The 22772-nt window shown below is 42.3% G+C and overlaps 1 protein-coding gene across 1 annotated transcript in view; it reads left to right on the forward strand.

Annotated features, from left to right (window-relative positions):
• SLCO4A1 (solute carrier organic anion transporter family member 4A1) overlaps positions 1-22772 on the forward strand; it is a 402251-nt gene that overhangs the window by 71764 nt on the left and 307715 nt on the right. Inside the window, exon 2 of the mRNA XM_053716065.1 lies at positions 2273-3210. Coding sequence (XP_053572040.1) covers positions 2397-3210 — 814 coding nt within the window. The 5' untranslated portion in view covers positions 2273-2396. The remainder of the gene's footprint in view (positions 1-2272; positions 3211-22772) is intronic.

The raw sequence follows: 22772 nt of genomic DNA on the forward strand, positions 1-22772 counted from the left end.
TATTGCTCCTACTAAACTTCGCCAACCCCCTACCTCTAGCCAATTAACTAATTGGTGTGGAGCAGCTGCAGGTTTATTTCCATGTAAACAGAAAGAATGTGTTATGTGTCCCTGGATTACACATAATAATACCATGTGGTAAAATCAATGTGGTAAAATCTATATAGGTCGTACTAAACGCAAGATCAAATATAGGCTCAGAGAACATATTAGAAATATAGAGGCAGGGTTTGATAATCATAGTGTTTCACATCATTTTAACATATTCCATAACCAGAACTCTGATGAACTTACTATAACCATTGTGGAATGGGTTGCTGTTAATAAATGGGACACCAACAGATTATTAAGGCTCAGGCAGACAGAAACATTTTGGATCAAGACATTAGATTGTCTTGAACCAAAAGGTCTCAATATTGAACTGGATATTTTGGCATTTTTATCATTCTTTCTTTTCTTTTTTTTTCCTGTAAAATTTAATTTATTTTTATATATGTATAGGGATTTTTATTGTATTACACAAGGGTGAATGAATTAATCTATATATTATTAGTATATAGTGCATCAATTTTATATATTTATGGGGTTCTTATTCTGTATTTTTTTAACAATGAGTTTATATTGCTAATGGTTTGAATATCAATGTTTATTTATTTGTTTTATACATGTATTCTATGTCAACCTTTAGCTTCTAGTTTTTAAGATTTTAAGATATTATCTATCTAGGCTATAATTCTATTATATATTTTTTATATGTATATTTTTATTTGTATGCACTCACAATTAGCGCTGAGTCCTTTAATAAGGATAGCTATTATTTTAATACTAGTGCATTATTCTATTACATTGTACACTATAACCTCTAAGTTTTTATTAATTTTTTCCACCATTGAATAATTCAGGGGGCGGATTATCCGCCTGTTCATTGATAAGGACTCAGTGTCTCTTTTAGACTCTGTTTTGTATGGGTTATCTGGATTTACCCGTTTAAGAGGAGCAGCAGGATTCATTGGATTGGGTGTCTTCAGCGTTTCACGAAATACCAGTTTATCATGAACTACTTGTGAACAATACAATTATTTGTATTTTAATATATTATTTTTATTAATTTATTGTGAGCAGCAGAAATAAGAACAATATTTTTTAGTATTGTCTACTGTATATACCATTTGGATTTTATAGATACATATGTTGATCTTATTTAACCCATTTTCATTATATATATATATATATATATATATTATGGTTTATATTGTTATCTGGCTAGACTAGCGCTACTCAATTGCTCTTGGTAGTAATTTTTTCTTATGCTCACTCCTGTAGAGAATGATAATGTTTATACAAGAACCAGCACTGATTGACTAAAATCCAAGGTTGTTAACAGCACTAAGATAAGGGGCAGTCTGCAGTGTTTAGATATAGGTAATCATAGAGATAAAAAGTATATAAATGTCACAGTGTTGGTTATGCAAAATAGTGTAATGGGTAGTAAAAGGATTATCAATCTTTTTAAACAATGACGATTTTCAAGTAGTCTTTCCCTTTAACAATTTTTGAGTATAAATAAGAGCTTTTTAAACTTTTTCACCTGGGACTCCATTTGCATTGGAAATTAATTTTTTTATATATCAATATGTTACACATTTGAGGGAATTAATTAAGCCATTTCTTATCACTAACGGTTAGTAAACCCAATGTCTCGTTCAATGGACATTCTATGTAGGCTTCTTCCCTGAGTGTGGCACACACTTATGCATACACATACAAACACATACTCACAACACAAAGTTATACACAAACTCACAGTACATTATCAAATCTTGTCCGGACCCCCAAATATTTTTAAGGAACCACCAGTTTAAGAAGTACTGGTCTAGACCAAAGAATACAGGCTATACATTTTCACATTGTAATTTAACCCCTTTACGCCGTTAGGGCGTTCCATGCTGTCCTAACAGCGCTGGGCTTTAACGCAGAAGGACGGCATGGAACATCCTACCTTATCAGGCGTCCAACAGTCTCCTCCTTTTGACAAACTCAAGATTGCCTAGGAACAAAGTCAACCCCCCATGATCCAATCCCGGCCTTGAAATCATGTGATCACATCGACGATCACATGATTTCATTTGTGCAGCAAAATTAAAGAAAGGAAGAGTGAATTCAGATAAAAAAAAGTTCCTTTATGAGTTTGTATGATTATGCATTATTGATATCTTCAAATTGTTTTTTTGTTTTTTTTGTTTAATCTTACTATTCATTGTTGTTTTTACAGAGTTTTTGTAGTCCATCTTTACTTCACTACCTTGTAGTCAACTTTTCATTGGATATTATAAAACCTTGGGAAGCTGTTCATTAACCACAGAAGCTAGGATATCTTTCACTTAATAGTTTTTGAGATGCCACAGCACCTGAAAGCAGACATTTCCTTTCCATCCAAGCAGGAGCTTCTTTGCTTCAAAGAAAGTGTCAGTGGATATGATTTGGACAGCAGTAGCCCAGTAGAGCAGACTGTTGTACCATTGTACAAGAGTGAATTCCATTCAGATCCTGACAGTTCTCCAGACTCATGTAGTGAACCTCTTTACCATGAGACATCTACTAAGAAGAACATTTATGACAAGGATGACACCTGTGAGATTAAGTTTATACAATGTGGAAGGGAAAATCTGTGTGGATGGGGGGCCATCAAGCCATCTTTCCTGCAGATATTTAACACGCCCAAAGGTGTATTATTCTTTCTATGTGTGGCTTCTTTCCTGCAAGGGATGATAGTAAACGGTTTCATCAACACAGTGATCACTTCAATAGAAAGAAGATTTGACCTTAAGAGCTACCACAGTGGACTGATAGCAAGCTCTTATGATATTGCAGCTTGTGTATGTTTGACATTTGTTAGTTACTTTGGGGGGAGTGGCCACAAGCCACGTTGGTTAGGTTGGGGAGTTTTAATTATGGGCATTGGCTCTATTGTTTTTGCAATGCCACATTTCACCACTGATGTGTATGAAGTTAGCTTATCAGAAGATACAGGAATTTGTCGTTCCAACCAGACTCATCAATCAACAGAAGGTGCCTCAAGTCTCTCCATTTATAGATACGTCTTCATGTTAGGCCAGTTTCTTCATGGAATTGGAGCCACTCCACTCTACACCCTTGGAGTAACATACTTAGATGAAAATGTCAAATTGAGCTATTCACCTGTGTATATTGGTAAGTAAACAATTATAAGGACACTTTATATCATGTTTTATATAGTTCTTGAGAGTGAGTTGATTATATAGTATGTTAACTGCTTATGTTATGGAGTAACTTCACAAAAAGCATAATTGTAATGAAGGAAGTAAAATTCATACTTTTGGTAAAGACCAAAAAAAGAAGAGACATGGTAAGGTGCTCATAGGTGGTAGAGGGGCCCTGAGAGTTTGAGATTGAAGAAAGACAGGAAATAATGGATGGATTATATAATGTGGGTTAAGTTTGGTTGATCCATTAGCTAAATGCTTACAATCTCCATAAAGAGCCATTGCATTAAAAAAAAAACTTTTATGCCACAGTATCAAGTTTACACAAACATGCATTTCCTGCTAGCTTTGATTTACATTTAAGCAGAATTCTGTTGTCATGTGTAAGAACTTCTCTCTTTCATATACATAGGGCAGCATTTTTTTATTTCATATAGGTGATGATAGTCCACAATACATTACTCCTGGGAATCACTCTTCCCTGCCACTAGGAGAAGGCAAAGATTCCCAAGCCCCAAAAACTCTATAAAATACCTCCTACCTCACTGACACCTCAATCTCATCTTTGTCTCCGCTGGAGGAGGTTGAAGAATGAAGATGTGCATTTGATTCTTCAGTGAGTGGGGTTCTCAGGCCGAGTTGAGACCCATTTCCCTTCAGAGTACACTGACTGTTGCAGGGATGTATATTAAGTATAGGTAGTGTTGTATATTTCAACTATTGGAATTTAGCCACATGCCTTTCCACAGATGTGTATATGACCTTGTGACACTTATATATATTTTTTAGGTAATTCCCCTTTAATTAGTATTTTTAATTGTGTCATGTTTTTGCTTTCATACGTTTTTTAATTGCTTTTCGCACGTGTATATTTTTAAACGTATGCTGTTTTTTTTGTGTGCATACTTTTTTGATATACACATGTTGATGAACGTCAGCTTTCTGGCTTGCGTGCGTCTGAGTGTTGTCCTGCGTACTACCTCATCTATGCCCTTATCATTTTTAAATTTTGAAGCTTTTAAAAATTCTTTTCAGAGGGGGTAATTGTTTCCCTTTTCTTTAAAGCTTTCTTTAATTTGGATATTACCGTTTAGCTGTGTGCTTGTTTCTCCAACATAGGTGTGTCCGGTCCACGGCGTCATCCTTACTTGTGGGATATTCTCTTCCCCAACAGGAAATGGCAAAGAGCCCAGCAAAGCTGGTCACATGATCCCTCCTAGGCTCCGCCTACCCCAGTCATTCTCTTTGCCGTTGTACAGGCAACATCTCCACGGAGATGGCTTAGAGTTTTTTAGTGTTTAACTGTAGTTTTTATTATTCAATCAAGAGTTTGTTATTTTGAAATAGTGCTGGTATGTACTATTTACTCAGAAACAGAAAAGAGATGAAGATTTCTGTTTGTATGAGGAAAATGATTTTAGCAACCGTAACTAAAATCCATGGCTGTTCCACACAGGACTGTTGAGAGCAATTAACTTCAGTTGGGGGAACAGTATGCAGTCTCTTGCTGCTTGAGGTATGACACATTCTAACAAGACGATGTAATGCTGGAAGCTGTCATTTTCCCTATGGGATCCGGTAAGCCATGTTTATTACGATCGTAAATAAGGGCTTCACAAGGGCTTATTAAGACTGTAGACTTTTTCTGGGCTAAATCGATTCATTATTAACACATATTTAGCCTTGAGGAATCATTTTATCTGGGTATTTTGATATAATAATATCGGCAGGCACTGTATTAGACACCTTATTCCTTAGGGGCTTTCCCAAAGCATAAGCAGAGCCTCATTTTCGCGCCGGTGTGGCGCACTTGTTTTTGAGAGGCATGGCATGCAGTCGCATGTGAGAGGAGCTCTGATACTTAGAAAAGACTTTCTGAAGGCGTCATTTGGTATCGTATTCCCCTTTGGGCTTGGTTGGGTCTCAGCAAAGCAGATACCAGGGACTGTAAAGGGGTTAAAGTTTAAAACGGCTCCGGTTCCGTTATTTTAAGGGTTAAAGCTTCCAAGTTTGGTGTGCAATACTTTTAAGGCTTTAAGACACTGTGGTGAAAATTTGGTGAATTTTGCACAATTCCTTCATGTTTTTTCGCAATTGCAGTAATAAAGTGTGTTCAGTTTAAAATTTAAAGTGACAGTAACGGTTTTATTTTAAAACGTTTTTGTACTTTGTTATCAAGTTTATGCCTGTTTAACATGTCTGAACTACCAGATAGACTGTGTTCTGAATGTGGGGAAGCCAGAATTCCTATTCATTTAAATAAATGTGATTTATGTGATAATGACAATGATGCCCAAGATGATTCCTCAAGTGAGGGGAGTAAGCATGGTACTGCATCATTCCCTCCTTCGTCTACACGAGTCTTGCCCACTCAGGAGGCCCCTAGTACATCTAGCGCGCCAATACTCCTTACTATGCAACAATTAACGGCTGTAATGGATAATTCTGTCAAAAACATTTTAGCCAAAATGAACACTTGTCAGCGTAAGCGCGGCTGCTCTGTTTTAGATACTGAAGAGCATGGCAACGCTGATACTAATATCTCTGAAGGGCCCCTAACCCAGTCTGATGGGGCCAGGGAGGTTTTGTCTGAGGGAGAAATTACTGATTCAGGGAACATTTCTCAACAGGCTGAACCTGATGTGATTGCATTTAAATTTAAGTTGGAACATCTCCGCATTTTGCTTAAGGAGGTATTATCCACTCTGGATAATTGTGACAAGTTGGTCATCCCAGAGAAACTATGTAAAATGGACAAGTTCCTAGAGGTGCCGGGGCTCCCAGAAGCTTTTCCTATACCCAAGCGGGTGGCGGACATTGTTAATAAAGAATGGGAAAGGCCCGGTATTCCTTTCGTCCCTCCCCCCATATTTAAAAGATTGTTTCCTATGGTCGACCCCAGAAAGGACTTATGGCAGACAGTCCCCAAGGTCGAGGGAGCGGTTTCCACTTTAAACAAACGCACCACTATACCCATAGAGGATAGTTGTGCTTTCAAAGATCCTATGGATAAAAAATTAGAAGGTTTGCTTAAAAAGATGTTTGTTCAGCAGGGTTACCTTCTACAACCAATTTCATGCATTGTCCCTGTCGCTACAGCCGCATGTTTCTGGTTCGATGAGCTGATAAAGGCGGTCGATAGTGATTCTCCTCCTTATGAGGAGATTATGGACAGAATCAATGCTCTCAAATTGGCTAATTCTTTCACCCTAGACGCCACTTTGCAATTGGCTAGGTTAGCGGCTAAGAATTCTGGGTTTGCTATTGTGGCGCGCAGAGCGCTTTGGTTGAAATCTTGGTCGGCTGATGCGTCTTCCAAGAACAAGCTACTTAACATTCCTTTCAAGGGGAAAACGCTGTTTGGCCCTGACTTGAAAGAGATTATCTCTGATATCACTGGGGGTAAGGGCCACGCCCTTCCTCAGGATCGGCCTTTCAAGGCAAAAAATAAACCTAATTTTCGTCCCTTTCGTAGAAACGGACCAGCCCAAGGTGCTACGTCCTCTAAGCAAGAGGGTAATACTTCTCAAGCCAAGCCAGCTTGGAGACCAATGCAAGGCTGGAACAAGGGAAAGCAGGCCAAGAAACCTGCCACTGCTACCAAGACTGCATGAAATGTTGGCCCCCGATCCGGGACCGGATCTGGTGGGGGGCAGACTCTCTCTCTTCGCTCAGGCTTGGGCAAGAGATGTTCTGGATCCTTGGGCGCTAGAAATAGTCTCCCAAGGTTATCTTCTGGAATTCAAGGGACTTCCCCCAAGGGGGAGGTTCCACAGGTCTCAGTTGTCTTCAGACCACATAAAAAGACAGGCATTCTTACATTGTGTAGAAGACCTGTTAAAAATGGGAGTGATTCATCCTGTTCCATTAAGAGAACAAGGGATGGGGTTCTACTCCAATCTGTTCATAGTTCCCAAAAAAGAGGGAACGTTCAGACCAATCTTAGATCTCAAGATCTTAAACAAGTTTCTCAAGGTTCCATCGTTCAAGATGGAAACCATTCGAACTATTCTTCCTTCCATCCAGGAAGGTCAATTCATGACCACGGTGGATTTAAAGGATGCGTATCTACATATTCCTATCCACAAGGAACATCATCGGTTCCTAAGGTTCGCATTCCTGGACAAACATTACCAGTTCGTGGCGCTTCCTTTCGGATTAGCCACTGCTCCAAGGATTTTCACAAAGGTACTAGGGTCCCTTCTAGCTGTGCTAAGACCAAGGGGCATTGCTGTAGTACCTTACTTGGACGACATTCTGATTCAAGCGTCGTCCCTTCCTCAAGCAAAGGCTCACACGGACATCGTCCTGGCCTTTCTCAGATCTCACGGATGGAAAGTGAACGTGGAAAAGAGTTCTCTATCCCCGTCAACAAGGGTTCCCTTCTTGGGAACAATTATAGACTCCTTAGAAATGAGGATTTTTCTAACAGAGGCCAGAAAAACAAAACTTCTAGACTCTTGTCGGATACTTCATTCCGTTCCTCTTCCTTCCATAGCTCAGTGCATGGAAGTGATCGGGTTGATGGTAGCGGCAATGGACATAGTTCCTTTTGCGCGCATTCATCTAAGACCATTACAACTGTGCATGCTCAGTCAGTGGAATGGGGACTATACAGACTTGTCTCCGAAGATACAAGTAAATCAGAGGACCAGAGACTCACTCCGTTGGTGGCTGTCCCTGGACAACCTGTCACAAGGGATGACATTCCGCAGACCAGAGTGGGTCATTGTCACGACCGACGCCAGTCTGATGGGCTGGGGCGCGGTCTGGGGATCCCTGAAAGCTCAGGGTCTTTGGTCTCGGGAAGAGTCTCTTCTACCGATAAATATTCTGGAACTGAGAGCGATATTCAATGCTCTCAAGGCTTGGCCTCAGCTAGCGAGGGCCAAGTTCATACGGTTTCAATCAGACAACATGACAACTGTTGCGTACATCAACCATCAGGGGGGAACAAGGAGTTCCCTAGCGATGGAAGAAGTGACCAAAATCATTCTATGGGCGGAGTCTCACTCCTGCCACCTGTCTGCTATCCACATCCCAGGAGTGGAAAATTGGGAAGCGGATTTTCTGAGTCGTCAGACATTGCATCCGGGGGAGTGGGAACTTCATCCGGAAATTTTTGCCCAAGTCACTCAGCTGTGGGGCATTCCAGACATGGATCTGATGGCCTCTCGTCAGAACTTCAAAGTTCCTTGCTACGGGTCCAGATCCAGGGATCCCAAGGCGGCTCTAGTGGATGCACTAGTAGCACCTTGGACCTTCAAACTAGCTTATGTGTTCCCGCCATTTCCTCTCATCCCCAGGCTGGTAGCCAGGATCAATCAGGAGAGGGCGTCGGTGATCTTGATAGCTCCTGCGTGGCCACGCAGGACTTGGTATGCAGATCTGGTGAATATGTCATCGGCTCCACCTCGGAAGCTACCTTTGAGACGAGACCTTCTTGTTCAGGGTCCGTTCGAAAATCCGAATCTGGTTTCACTCCAGCTGACTGCTTGGAGATTGAACGCTTGATTTTATCGAAGCGAGGATTCTCAGATTCTGTTATCGATACTCTTGTTCAGGCCAGAAAGCCTGTAACTAGAAAGATTTACCACAAAATTTGGAAAAAATATATCTGTTGGTGTGAATCTAAAGGATTCCCTTGGGACAAGGTTAAGATTCCTAGGATTCTATCCTTCCTTCAAGAAGGATTGGAAAAAGGATTATCTGCAAGTTCCCTGAAGGGACAGATTTCTGCCTTGTCGGTGTTACTTCACAAAAAACTGGCTGCTGTGCCAGATGTTCAAGCCTTTGTTCAGGCTCTGGTTAGAATTAAGCCTGTTTACAAACCTTTGACTCCTCCTTGGAGTCTCAATTTAGTTCTTTCAGTTCTTCAGGGGGTTCCGTTTGAACCCTTGCATTCCGTTGATATTAAATTATTATCTTGGAAAGTTTTGTTTTTAGTTGCAATTTCTTCTGCCAGAAGAGTTTCAGAATTATCTGCTCTGCAGTGTTCTCCTCCTTATCTGGTGTTCCATGCAGATAAGGTGGTTTTACGTACTAAACCTGGTTTTCTTCCAAAAGTTGTTTCTAACAAGAACATTAACCAGGAGATTATCGTACCTTCTCTGTGTCCGAAACCAGTTTCAAAGAAGGAACGTTTGTTGCACAATTTGGATGTTGTTCGCGCTCTAAAATTCTATTTAGATGCTACAAAGGATTTTAGACAAACATCTTCCTTGTTTGTTGTTTATTCCGGTAAAAGGAGAGGTCAAAAAGCAACTTCTACCTCTCTCTCTTTTTGGATTAAAAGCATCATCAGATTGGCTTACGAGACTGCCGGACGGCAGCCTCCCGAAAGAATCACAGCTCATTCCACTAGGGCTGTGGCTTCCACATGGGCCTTCAAGAACGAGGCTTCTGTTGATCAGATATGTAGGGCAGCGACTTGGTCTTCACTGCACACTTTTACCAAATTTTACAAGTTTGATACTTTTGCTTCTTCTGAGGCTATTTTTGGGAGAAAGGTTTTGCAAGCCGTGGTGCCTTCCATTTAGGTGACCTGATTTGCTCCCTCCCTTCATCCGTGTCCTAAAGCTTTGGTATTGGTTCCCACAAGTAAGGATGACGCCGTGGACCGGACACACCTATGTTGGAGAAAACAGAATTTATGTTTACCTGATAAATTACTTTCTCCAACGGTGTGTCCGGTCCACGGCCCGCCCTGGTTTTTTAATCAGGTCTGATAATTTATTTTCTTTAACTACAGTCACCACGGTACCATATGGTTTCTCCTATGCAAATATTCCTCCTTAACGTCGGTCGAATGACTGGGGTAGGCGGAGCCTAGGAGGGATCATGTGACCAGCTTTGCTGGGCTCTTTGCCATTTCCTGTTGGGGAAGAGAATATCCCACAAGTAAGGATGACGCCGTGGACCGGACACACCGTTGGAGAAAGTAATTTATCAGGTAAACATAAATTCTGTTTTTTTTCTGCACTTTACTTCTGTATAAGTTTCTTGAAGTTATGGAGACTTTTGATTCTGTCCCTAAATCTGCCTTAGAAGCTGGGTCATTTGAACACTTTTTTATGTTATGTTTATATTATTTATAAGCTAAGGTTTGTGTCTGAAATGTTGGTGGCCATGCTTCCTTTAAGTAAGTGTAAATGGTCAGGTAAGAATGTACCTTCTAGTAGCTCTGAACCTACTTAGGTTAATGCTGCTATGTCCTCAGTGGAAGAGGTTTGTTCTGATGATCAGGGGTCTACCTCTGATTATGAATCTGAAATATATACATATTTGTTTAAATTGAGCATATTTGTTCTCTTTTTAAAGAAACCTTGTTTACTTTAGAGATAAAGGTCCTAAAGTAGATGGGGATAAGCCTGTTTACTGTTTAAATCCTGTTTTTTATACCTGTGGTTAAGCCGGTTTACTGTTTAAATCTTGTTTTTTATACCTATGGTCAAAGTAATATAAAAACCCACATTTTTTTCTTTCATGATTCTGATAGAGCATGCCTTTTCTCCAACATAGGTGTGTCCGGTCCACGGCGTCATCCTTACTTGTGGGATATTCTCTTCCCCAACAGGAAATGGCAAAGAGCCCAGCAAAGCTGGTCACATGATCCCTCCTAGGCTCCGCCTACCCCAGTCATTCTCTTTGCCGTTGCACAGGCAACATCTCCACGGAGATGGCTAAGAGTTTTTTGGTGTTTAAATGTAGTTTTTATTCTTCAATCAAGTGTTTGTTATTTTAAAATAGTGCTGGTATGTACTATTTACTCTGAAACAGAAAAGAGAAGAAGATTTCTGTTTCTAAGAGGAAGATGATTTTAGCAAACGTTACTAAAATCGATTGCTGTTTCCACACAGGACTGTTGAGATGAAGTAACTTCAGTTGGGGGAAGCAGTTGGCAGACTTTTCTGCCTGAGGTATGACTGGCCACATTTCTAACACGACTTGGTAATGCTGGAAGGCTGTCATTTTCCCTATGGGGACCGGTAAGCCATTTTCTTAGATTAAGTAAAAGAATAAAGGCTTTATAAGGGCTTAAAAAACTGGTAGACATTTTTCTGGGCTAAAACGATTACTTTGCTATGCATATTTGACAGATTATAGCTCTTTATAGTTATTATAATCTTGGGGATTGTTGTTAAAAAACGGCAGGCACTGTATGGACACCTTTTTCAGATGGGGGCCTTCTCTAGTCATAGGCAGAGCCTCATTTTCGTGCCACTAATGCGCAGTTGTTTTTGGAAGGCAAGGCATGCAGATGCATGTGTGAGGAGCTAAGATCCACTGAAAAAGCTTATAGAAGGCGTCATTTGGTATCGTATTCCCCTCTGGGCTTGGTTGGGTCTCAGCAAAGCAGATTCCTGGGACTGTATAGGGGTTAAATGTAAAAACGGCTCCGGTTCCGTTATTTCTTCTGTTAAGTGTGATCAGTCCACGGGTCATCATTACTTCTGGGATATTACTCCTCCCCAACAGGAAGTGCAAGAGGATTCACCCAGCAGAGCTGTATATAGCTCCTCCCCTCTACGTCACTCCCAGTCATTCTCTTGCACCCAACGACTAGATAGGATGTGTGAGAGGACTATGGTGATTATACTTAGTTTTATATCTTCAATCAAAAGTTTGTTATTTTAAAATAGCACCGGAGTGTGTTATTATCTCTCTGGCAGAGTTTGAAGAAGAATCTACCAGAGTTTTTGTTATGATTTTAGCCGGAGTAGTTAAGATCATATTGCTGTTTCTCGGCCATCTGAGGAGAGGTAAACTTCAGATCAGGGGACAGTGGGCAGATGAATCTGCATAGAGGTATGTAGCAGTTTTTATTTTCTGACAATGGAATTGATGAGAAAATCCTGCCATACCGATATAATGTCATGTATGTATACTTTACACTTCAGTATTCTGGGGAATGGTACTTCACTAGAATTACACTGTATGAAATACATAAAGCTGTTTAATAACTAGAGATTATGTTTAACGTTTTTGCTGGAATGTAAAACCGTTTTCATTTGCTGAGGTACTGAGTGAATAAATGTTTGGGCACTATTTTTCCACTAGGCAGTTGCTTAATCTGTTTTCTGACAGTTTCTGTTCTCCCTCACTGCTGTGTGTGAGGGGGAGGGGCCGTTTTTTGGCGCTTTTACTAAGCATCAAATATTTCAGTCAGCAACTCATTGTATTCCCTGCATGATCCGGTTCATCTCTACAGAGCTCAGGGGTCTTCAAAACTTATTTTGAGGGAGGTAATTTCTCTCAGCAGAGCTGTGAGAATTATAGTTTGACTGAGATAAAAAACGTTTATTCTGTAATTTGTTTCCTGCTTTCAGAATTTGTTATCTTTGCTAATGGGATTAAACCTTTGCTAAAGTTGTGTTGTTTACAAGGATTGAGGCTATAACTGTTTCAATTTATTAATTTTCAACTGTCATAGATCTTCTGTGCTTCTTAAAGGCACAGTACGTTTTAATATTATTCTAATTGAATTGTATTTCCAAGTTACAAGTTTATTTGCTAGTGTGTTAAACATGTCTGATTCAGAGGATGATACCTGTGTCATTTGTTGCAATGCCAAAGTGGAGCCCAATAGAAATTTATGTACTAACTGTATTGATGCTACTTTAAATAAAAGTCAATCTGTACAAATTGAACAAATTTCACCAAACAACGAGGGGAGAGTTATGCCGACTAACTCGCCTCACGTGTCAGTACCTACATCTCCCGCTCAGAGGGAGGTGCGTGATATTGTAGCGCCGAGTACATCTGGGCGGCCATTACAAATCACATTACAGGATATGGCTACTGTTATGACTGAGGTTTTGGCTAAATTACCAGAACTAAGAGGTAAGCGTGATCACTCTGGGGTGAGAACAGAGTGCGCTGATAATATTAGGGCCATGTCAGACACTGCGTCACAGGTGGCAGAACATGAGGACGGAGAACTTCATTCTGTGGGTGACGGTTCTGATCCAAACAGACTGGATTCAGATATTTCAAATTTTAAATTTAAACTGGAAAACCTCCGTGTATTACTAGGGGAGGTGTTAGCGGCTCTGAATGATTGTAACACAGTTGCAATACCAGAGAAAATGTGTAGGTTGGATAAATATTTTGCGGTACCGACGAGTACTGAGGTTTTTCCTATACCTAAGAGACTTACTGAAATTGTTACTAAGGAGTGGGATAGACCCGGTGTGCCGTTCTCACCCCCTCCGATATTTAGAAAAATGTTTCCAATAGACGCCACCACAAGGGACTTATGGCAAACGGTCCCTAAGGTGGAGGGAGCAGTTTCTACCTTAGCTAAGCGTACCACTATCCCGGTGGAGGATAGCTGTGCTTTTTCAGATCCAATGGATAAAAAGTTAGAGGGTTACCTTAAGAAAATGTTTGTTCAACAAGGTTTTATATTGCAACCCCTTGCATGCATTGCGCCGATCACGGCTGCAGCGGCATTCTGGATTGAGTCTCTGGAAGAGAACATTGGTTCAGCTACTCTGGACGACCTTACGGACAGGCTTAGAGTCCTTAAACTAGCTAATTCTTTCATTTCGGAGGCCGTAGTACATCTTACTAAACTTACGGCGAAAAATTCAGGATTCGCCATTCAGGCACGCAGGGCGCTGTGGCTAAAATCCTGGTCAGCTGATGTTACTTCTAAGTCTAAATTGCTTAATATACCTTTCAAAGGGCAGACCTTATTCGGGCCCGGGTTGAAAGAGATTATCGCTGACATTACAGGAGGTAAAGGCCATGCCCTGCCTCAGGACAAAGCCAAAGCCAAGACTAGACAGTCTAATTTTCGTTCCTTTCGTAATTTCAAAGCAGGAGCAGCATCAACTTCCTCTGCACCAAAACAGGAAGGAGCTGTTGCTCGCTACAGACAAGGCTGGAAACCTAACCAGTCCTGGAACAAGGGCAAGCAGACTAGGAAACCTGCTGCTGCCCCTAAAACAGCATGAATTGAGGGCCCCCGATCCGGGATCGGATCTAGTGGGGGGCAGACTTTCTCTCTTCGCCCAGGCTTGGGCAAGAGATGTTCAGGATCCCTGGGCGCTAGAGATAATATCTCAGGGATACCTACTGGACTTTAAATACTCTCCTCCAAGAGAGAGATTTCATCTGTCAAGATTGTCAACAATCCAGACAAAGAAAGAGGCGTTTCTACGCTGCGTACAAGAGCTCTTGTTAATGGGAGTAATCCATCCAGTTCCACGATCGGAACAGGGACAGGGGTTTTACTCAAATCTGTTTGTGGTTCCCAAAAAAGAGGGAACTTTCAGACCAATCCTGGACTTAAAGATCCTAAACAAATTCCTAAGAGTTCCATCGTTCAAGATGGAGACTATTCGGACAATTTTACCTATGATCCAAGAGGGTCAGTACATGACCACTGTAGATTTAAAAGATGCTTACCTTCACATACCGATTCACAAAGATCATTATCGGTACCTAAGGTTTGCCTTCCTAGACAGGCATTACCAGTTTGTGGCTCTTCCATTCGGATTGGCTACAGCTCCAAGAATCTTCACAAAGGTTCTGGGTGCTCTTCTGGCGGTTCTAAGACCGCGGGGAATCTCGGTAGCTCCTTACCTAGACGACATTCTGATACAAGCTTCAAGCTTTCAAACTGCCAAGTCTCATACAGAGTTAGTGCTGGCATTTCTAAGGTCACATGGATGGAAGGTGAACGAAAAGAAAAGTTCACTCGTTCCACTCACAAGAGTTCCCTTCCTGGGGACTCTTATAGATTCTGTAGAAATGAAGATTTACCTGACAGAGGACAGGCTAACAAGACTTCAAAGTGCTTGCCGCACCCTTCATTCCATTCAACACCCGTCAGTGGCTCAATGCATGGAGGTAATCGGCTTAATGGTAGCGGCAATGGACATAGTACCCTTTGCACGCTTACACCTCAGACCACTGCAACTATGCATGCTAAGTCAGTGGAATGGGGATTACTCAGACTTATCCCCTTCTCTGAATCTGGATCAAGAGACCAGAAATTCTCTTCTATGGTGGCTTTCTCGGCCACATCTGTCCAGGGGGATGCCATTCAGCAGACCAGACTGGACAATTGTAACAACAGACGCCAGCCTTCTAGGTTGGGGTGCCGTCTGGAATTCTCTGAAGGCTCAGGGACAATGGAGTCAGGAGGAGAGTCTCCTGCCAATAAACATTCTGGAATTGAGAGCAGTTCTCAATGCCCTCCTGGCTTGGCCCCAGTTGACAACTCGGGGGTTCATCAGGTTTCAGTCGGACAACATCACGACTGTAGCTTACATCAACCATCAGGGAGGGACAAGAAGCTCCCTAGCTATGATGGAAGTATCAAAGATAATTCGCTGGGCAGAGTCTCACTCTTGCCACCTGTCAGCAATCCACATCCCGGGAGTGGAGAACTGGGAGGCGGATTTCTTAAGTCGTCAGACTTTTCATCCGGGGGAGTGGGAACTTCATCCGGAGGTCTTTGCCCAAATACTTCGACGTTGGGGCAAACCAGAGATAGATCTCATGGCGTCTCGACAGAACGCCAAGCTTCCTCGTTACGGGTCCAGATCCAGGGATCCAGGAGCAGTCCTGATAGATGCTCTGACAGCACCTTGGGACTTCAGGATGGCTTACGTGTTTCCACCCTTCCCGTTGCTTCCTCGATTGATTGCCAGAATCAAACAAGAGAGAGCATCAGTGATTCTAATAGCACCTGCGTGGCCACGCAGGACTTGGTATGCAGACCTGGTGGACATGTCATCCTGTCCACCTTGGTCTCTACCTCTGAAACAGGACCTTCTGATACAGGGTCCCTTCAAACATCAAAATCTAACTTCTCTGAAGCTGACTGCTTGGAAATTGAACGCTTGATTTTATCAAGACGTGGGTTTTCTGAGTCAGTTATTGATACCTTAATACAGGCTAGGAAACCTGTTACCAGAAAGATTTACCATAAGATATGGCGTAAATACCTATATTGGTGTGAATCCAAAGGTTACTCTTGGAGTAAGGTTAGGATTCCTAGGATATTGTCTTTTCTACAAGAAGGTTTAGAAAAGGGTTTATCTGCTAGTTCATTAAAGGGACAGATCTCAGCTCTGTCCATTCTGTTACACAAACGTCTGTCAGAAGTTCCTGACGTCCAGGCTTTTTGTCAGGCTTTGGCCAGGATTAAGCCTGTGTTTAAAACTGTTGCTCCACCATGGAGTTTAAACCTTGTTCTTAATGTTTTACAGGGCGTTCCGTTTGAACCCCTTCATTCCATTGATATAAAGTTGTTATCTTGGAAAGTTCTATTTTTAATGGCTATTTCTCCAACATAGGTGTGTCCGGTCCACGGCGTCATCCTTACTTGTGGGATATTCTCTTCCCCAACAGGAAATGGCAAAGAGCCCAGCAAAGCTGGTCACATGATCCCTCCTAGGCTCCGCCTACCCCAGTCATTCTCTTTGCCGTTGTACAGGCAACATCTCCACGGAGATGGCTTAGAGTTTTTTAGTGTTTAACTGTAGTTTTTATTATTCAATCAAGAGTTTGTTATTTTTAAATAGTGCTGGTATGTACTATTTACTCTGAAACAGAAAAGAGATGAAGATTTCTGTTTGTAAGAGGAAAATTATTTTAGCAACCGTTACTAAAATCCATGGCTGTTCCACACAGGACTGTTGAGAGGAATTAACTTCAGTTGGGGGAACAGTGAGCAGTCTTTTGCTGCTTGAGGTATGACACATTCTAACAAGACGATGTAATGCTGGAAGCTGTCATTTTCCCTATGGGATCCGGTAAGCCATTTTTATTCAGACAGTAAATAAGGGCTTCACAAGGGCTTATTAAGACTGTAGACATTTTCTGGGCTAAATCGATTCATATATTACACATATGTAGCCTTGAGGAATCATTTAATCTGGGTATTTTGGTAAAATAATATCGGCAGGCACTGTTTTAGACACCTTATTCTTTAGGGGCTTTCCCTAATCATAGGCAGAGCCTCATTTTCGCGCCGGTATTGCGCACTTGTTTTTGAGAGGCATGACATGCAGTCGCATGTGTGAGGAGCTCTGATACATAGAAAAGACTTTCTGAAGGCGTCATTTGGTATCGTATTCCCCTTTGGGCTTGGTTGGGTCTCAGCAAAGCAGATACCAGGGACTGTAAAGGGGTTAAAGTTAAAAACGGCTCCGGTTCCGTTATTTTAAGGGTTAAAGCTTCCAAATTTGGTGTGCAATACTTTTAAGGCTTTAAGACACTGTGGTGAAATTTTGGTGAATTTTGAACAATTCCTTCATACTTTTTCGCAATTGCAGTAATAAAGTGTGTTCAGTTTAAAATTGAAAGTGACAGTAACGGTTTTATTTTAAAACGTTTTTTGTACTTTGTTATCAAGTTTATGCCTGTTTAACATGTCTGAACTACCAGATAGACTGTGTTCTGAATGTGGGGAAGCCAGGGTTCCTTCTCATTTAAATAAATGTGATTTATGTGACACTGAAAATGATGCCCAAGATGATTCCTCAAGTGAGGGGAGTAAGCATGGTACTGCATCATTCCCTCCTTCGTCTACACGAGTCTTGCCCACTCAGGAGGCCCCTAGTACATCTAGCGCGCCAATACTCCTTACTATGCAACAATTAACGGCTGTAATGGATAATTCTATCAAAAACATTTTAGCCAAAATGCCCACTTATCAGCGTAAGCGCGACTGCTCTGTTTTAGATACTGAAGAGCATGAGGACGCTGATGATAATGGTTCTGAAATGCCCCTACACCAGTCTGAGGGGGCCAGGGAGGTTTTGTCTGAGGGAGAAATTTCAGATTCAGGGAAAATTTCTCAACAAGCTGAACCCGATGTGATTACATTTAAATTTAAGTTGGAACATCTCCGCGCTCTGCTTAAGGAGGTATTATCCACTCTGGATGATTGTGAGAATTTGATCATCCCAGAGAAACTATGTAAAATGGACAAGTTCCTAGAGGTCCCGGGGCTCCCAGAAGCTTTTCCTATACCCAAGCGAGTGGCGGACATTGTAAATAAAGAATGGGAAAGGCCCGGTATACCTTTCGTCCCTCCCCCCATATTTAAAAAATTGTTTCCTATGGTCGACCCCAGAAAGGACTTATGGCAGACAGTCCCCAAGGTCGAGGGAGCGGTTTCTACTTTAAACAAACGCACCACTATACCCATAGAAGATAGTTGTGCTTTCAAAGATCCTATGGATAAAAAATTAGAAGGTTTGCTTAAAAAGATGTTTGTTCAGCAGGGTTACCTTCTACAACCAATTTCATTCATTGTCCCTGTCACTACAGCCGCGTGTTTCTGGTTCGATGAGCTAGTAAAGGCGATCGATAGTGATTCTCCTCCTTATGAGGAGATTATGGACAGAATCCGTGCTCTCAAATTGGCTAATTCTTTCACCCTAGACGCCACTTTGCAATTGGCTAGGTTAGCGGCAAAGAATTCTGGGTTTGCTATTGTGGCGCGCAGAGCGCTTTGGTTGAAATCTTGGTCAGCTGATGCGTCTTCCAAGAACAAACTCCTTAACATTCCTTTCAAGGGGAAAACGCTGTTTGGCCCTGACTTGAAAGAGATTATCTCTGATATCACTGGGGGTAAGGGTCACGCCCTTCCTCAGGATAGGTCTTTCAAGGCCAAAAATAAACCTAATTTTCGTCCCTTTCGTAGAAACGGACCAGCCCCAAGTGCTACGTCCTCTAAGCAAGAGGGTAATACTTCTCAAGCCAAGCCAGCCTGGAGACCAATGCAAGGCTGGAACAAGGGAAAGCAGGCCAAGAAACCTGCCACTGCTACCAAGACAGCATGAAATGTTGGCCCCCGATCCGGGACCGGATCTGGTGGGGGGCAGACTCTCTCTCTTCGCTCAGGCTTGGGCAAGAGATGTTCTGGATCCTTGGGCACTAGAAATAGTCTCCCAAGGTTATCTTCTGGAATTCAAGGGGCTTCCCCCAAGGGGGAGGTTCCACAGGTCTCAATTGTCTTCAGACCACATAAAAAGACAGGCATTCTTACATTGTGTAGAAGACCTGTTAAAAATGGGAGTGATTCATCCTGTTCCATTAGGAGAACAAGGGATGGGGTTCTACTCCAATCTGTTCATAGTTCCCAAAAAAGAGGGAACGTTCAGACCAATCTTAGATCTCAAGATCTTAAACAAGTTTCTCAAGGTTCCATCGTTCAAAATGGAAACCATTCGAACAATTCTTCCTTCCATACAGGAAGGTCAATTCATGACCACGGTGGATTTAAAGGATGCGTATCTACATATTCCTATCCACAAGGAACATCATCGGTTCCTAAGGTTCGCATTCCTGGACAAGCATTACCAGTTCGTGGCGCTTCCTTTCGGATTAGCCACTGCTCCAAGGATTTTCACAAAGGTACTAGGGTCCCTTCTAGCGGTGCTAAGACCAAGGGGCATTGCAGTAGTACCTTACTTGGACGACATTCTGATTCAAGCGTCGTCCCTTCCTCAAGCAAAGGCTCACACGGACATAGTCCTGGCCTTTCTCAGATCTCACGGATGGAAAGTGAACGTGGAAAAGAGTTCTCTATATCCGTCGACAAGGGTTCCCTTCTTGGGAACAATAATAGACTCCTTAGAAATGAGGATTTTTCTGACAGAGGCCAGAAAAACAAAACTTCTAAACTCTTGTCGGACACTTCATTCCGTTCCTCTTTCTTCCATAGCGCAGTGCATGGAAGTAATAGGTTTGATGGTAGCGGCAATGGACATAGTTCCTTTTGCGCGCATTCATCTAAGACCATTACAACTGTGCATGCTCAGTCAGTGGAATGGGGACTATACAGACTTGTCTCCGAAGATACAAGTAAATCAGAGGACCAGAGACTCACTCCGTTGGTGGCTGTCCCTGGACAACCTGTCACAAGGGATGACCTTCCGCAGACCAGAGTGGGTCATTGTCACGACCGACGCCAGTCTGATGGGCTGGGGCGCGGTCTGGGGATCCCTGAAAGCTCAGGGTCTTTGGTCTCGGGAAGAATCTCTTCTACCGATAAATATTCTGGAACTGAGAGCGATATTCAATGCTCTCAAGGCTTGGCCTCAGCTAGCAAAGGCCAAGTTCATACGGTTTCAATCAGACAACATGACGACTGTTGCGTACATCAACCATCAGGGGGGAACAAGGAGTTCCCTGGCGATGGAAGAAGTGACCAAAATCATTCAATGGGCGGAGACTCACTCCTGCCACCTGTCTGCAATCCACATCCCAGGAGTGGAAAATTGGGAAGCGGATTTTCTGAGTCGTCAGACATTACATCCGGGGGAGTGGGAACTCCATCCGGAAATCTTTGCCCAAATTACTCAACTGTGGGGCATTCCAGACATGGATCTGATGGCCTCTCGTCAGAACTTCAAGGTTCCTTGCTACGGGTCCAGATCCAGGGATCCCAAGGCGACTCTAGTAGATGCACTAGTAGCACCTTGGACCTTCAAACTAGCTTATGTATTCCCGCCGTTTCCTCTCATCCCCAGGCTGGTAGCCAGGATCCATCAGGAGAGGACGTCGGTGATCTTGATAGCTCCTGCGTGGCCACGCAGGACTTGGTATGCAGATCTGGTGAATATGTCATCGGCTCCACCATGGAAGTTACCTTTGAGACGAGACCTTCTTGTTCAAGGTCCGTTCGAACATCCGAATCTGGTCTCACTCCAGCTAACTGCTTGGAGATTGAACGCTTGATCTTATCAAAACGAGGGTTCTCAGATTCTGTTATTGATACTCTTGTTCAGGCCAGAAAGCCTGTAACTAGAAAAATTTACCACAAAATATGGAAAAAATATATCTGTTGGTGTGAATCTAAAGGATTCCCTTGGGACAAGGTAAAGATTCCTAAGGTTCTATCCTTTCTTCAAGAAGGATTGGGGAAAGGATTATCTGCAAGTTCCTTGAAGGGACAGATTTCTGCCTTGTCTGTGTTACTCCACAAAAAGCTGGCAGCTGTGCCAGATGTTCAAGCCTTTGTTCAGGCTCTGGTTAGAATTAAGCCTGTTTACAAACCTTTGACTCCCCCTTGGAGTCTCAACTTAGTTCTTTCAGTTCTTCAGGGGGTTCCGTTTGAACCCTTACATTCCGTTGATATTAAGTTATTATCTTGGAAAGTTTTGTTTTTGGTTGCAATTTCTTCTGCCAGAAGAGTTTCAGAATTATCTGCTCTGCAGTGTTCTCCTCCTTATCTGGTGTTCCATGCAGATAAGGTGGTTTTACGTACTAAACCTGGTTTTCTTCCAAAAGTTGTTTCTAACAAAAACATTAACCAGGAAATAGTCGTGCCTTCTTTGTGTCCGAAACCAGTTTCGAAGAAGGAACGTTTGTTGCACAATTTGGACGTTGTTCGCGCTCTAAAATTCTATTTAGATGCTACAAAGGATTTTAGACAAACATCTTCCTTGTTTGTTGTTTATTCTGGTAAAAGGAGAGGTCAAAAAGCAACTTCTACCTCTCTCTCTTTTTGGATTAAAAGCATCATCAGATTGGCTTACGAGACTGCCGGACGGCAGCCTCCTGAAAGAATCACAGCTCATTCCACTAGGGCTGTGGCTTCCACATGGGCCTTCAAGAACGAGGCTTCTGTTGATCAGATATGTAGGGCAGCGACTTGGTCTTCACTGCACACTTTTACCAAATTTTACAAGTTTGATACTTTTGCTTCTTCTGAGGCTGTTTTTGGGAGAAAGGTTTTGCAAGCCGTGGTGCCTTCCATTTAGGTGACCTGATTTGCTCCCTCCCTTCATCCGTGTCCTAAAGCTTTGGTATTGGTTCCCACAAGTAAGGATGACGCCGTGGACCGGACACACCTATGTTGGAGAAAACAGAATTTATGTTTACCTGATAAATTACTTTCTCCAACGGTGTGTCCGGTCCACGGCCCGCCCTGGTTTTTTAATCAGGTCTGATAATTTATTTTCTTTAACTACAGTCACCACGGTATCATATGGTTTCTCCTATGCAAATATTCCTCCTTAACGTCGGTCGAATGACTGGGGTAGGCGGAGCCTAGGAGGGATCATGTGACCAGCTTTGCTGGGCTCTTTGCCATTTCCTGTTGGGGAAGAGAATATCCCACAAGTAAGGATGACGCCGTGGACCGGACACACCGTTGGAGAAAGTAATTTATCAGGTAAACATAAATTCTGTTTTCCTCGGCTCGAAGAGTCTCTGAATTATCAGCCTTACATTGTGATTCTCCTTATTTGATTTTTCATTCGGATAAGGTTGTCCTGCGTACTAAACCTGGGTTCTTACCTAAGGTAGTTACTAACAGGAATATCAATCAAGAGATTGTTGTTCCTTCTTTATGCCCAAATCCTTCTTCAAAGAAGGAACGTCTACTGCACAACCTGGATGTAGTCCGTGCTCTAAAATTTTACTTACAGGCAACTAAGGAATTTCGACAAACGTCTTCTCTGTTTGTCATTTACTCTGGGCAGAGGAGAGGTCAAAAAGCTTCCGCTACCTCTCTTTCTTTTTGGCTTCGTAGCATAATTCGTTTAGCTTATGAGA

The sequence above is a fragment of the Bombina bombina genome, chromosome 1 (assembly GCF_027579735.1).
Source record: "Bombina bombina isolate aBomBom1 chromosome 1, aBomBom1.pri, whole genome shotgun sequence".
NCBI classification, from domain to species: domain Eukaryota; kingdom Metazoa; phylum Chordata; class Amphibia; order Anura; family Bombinatoridae; genus Bombina; species Bombina bombina.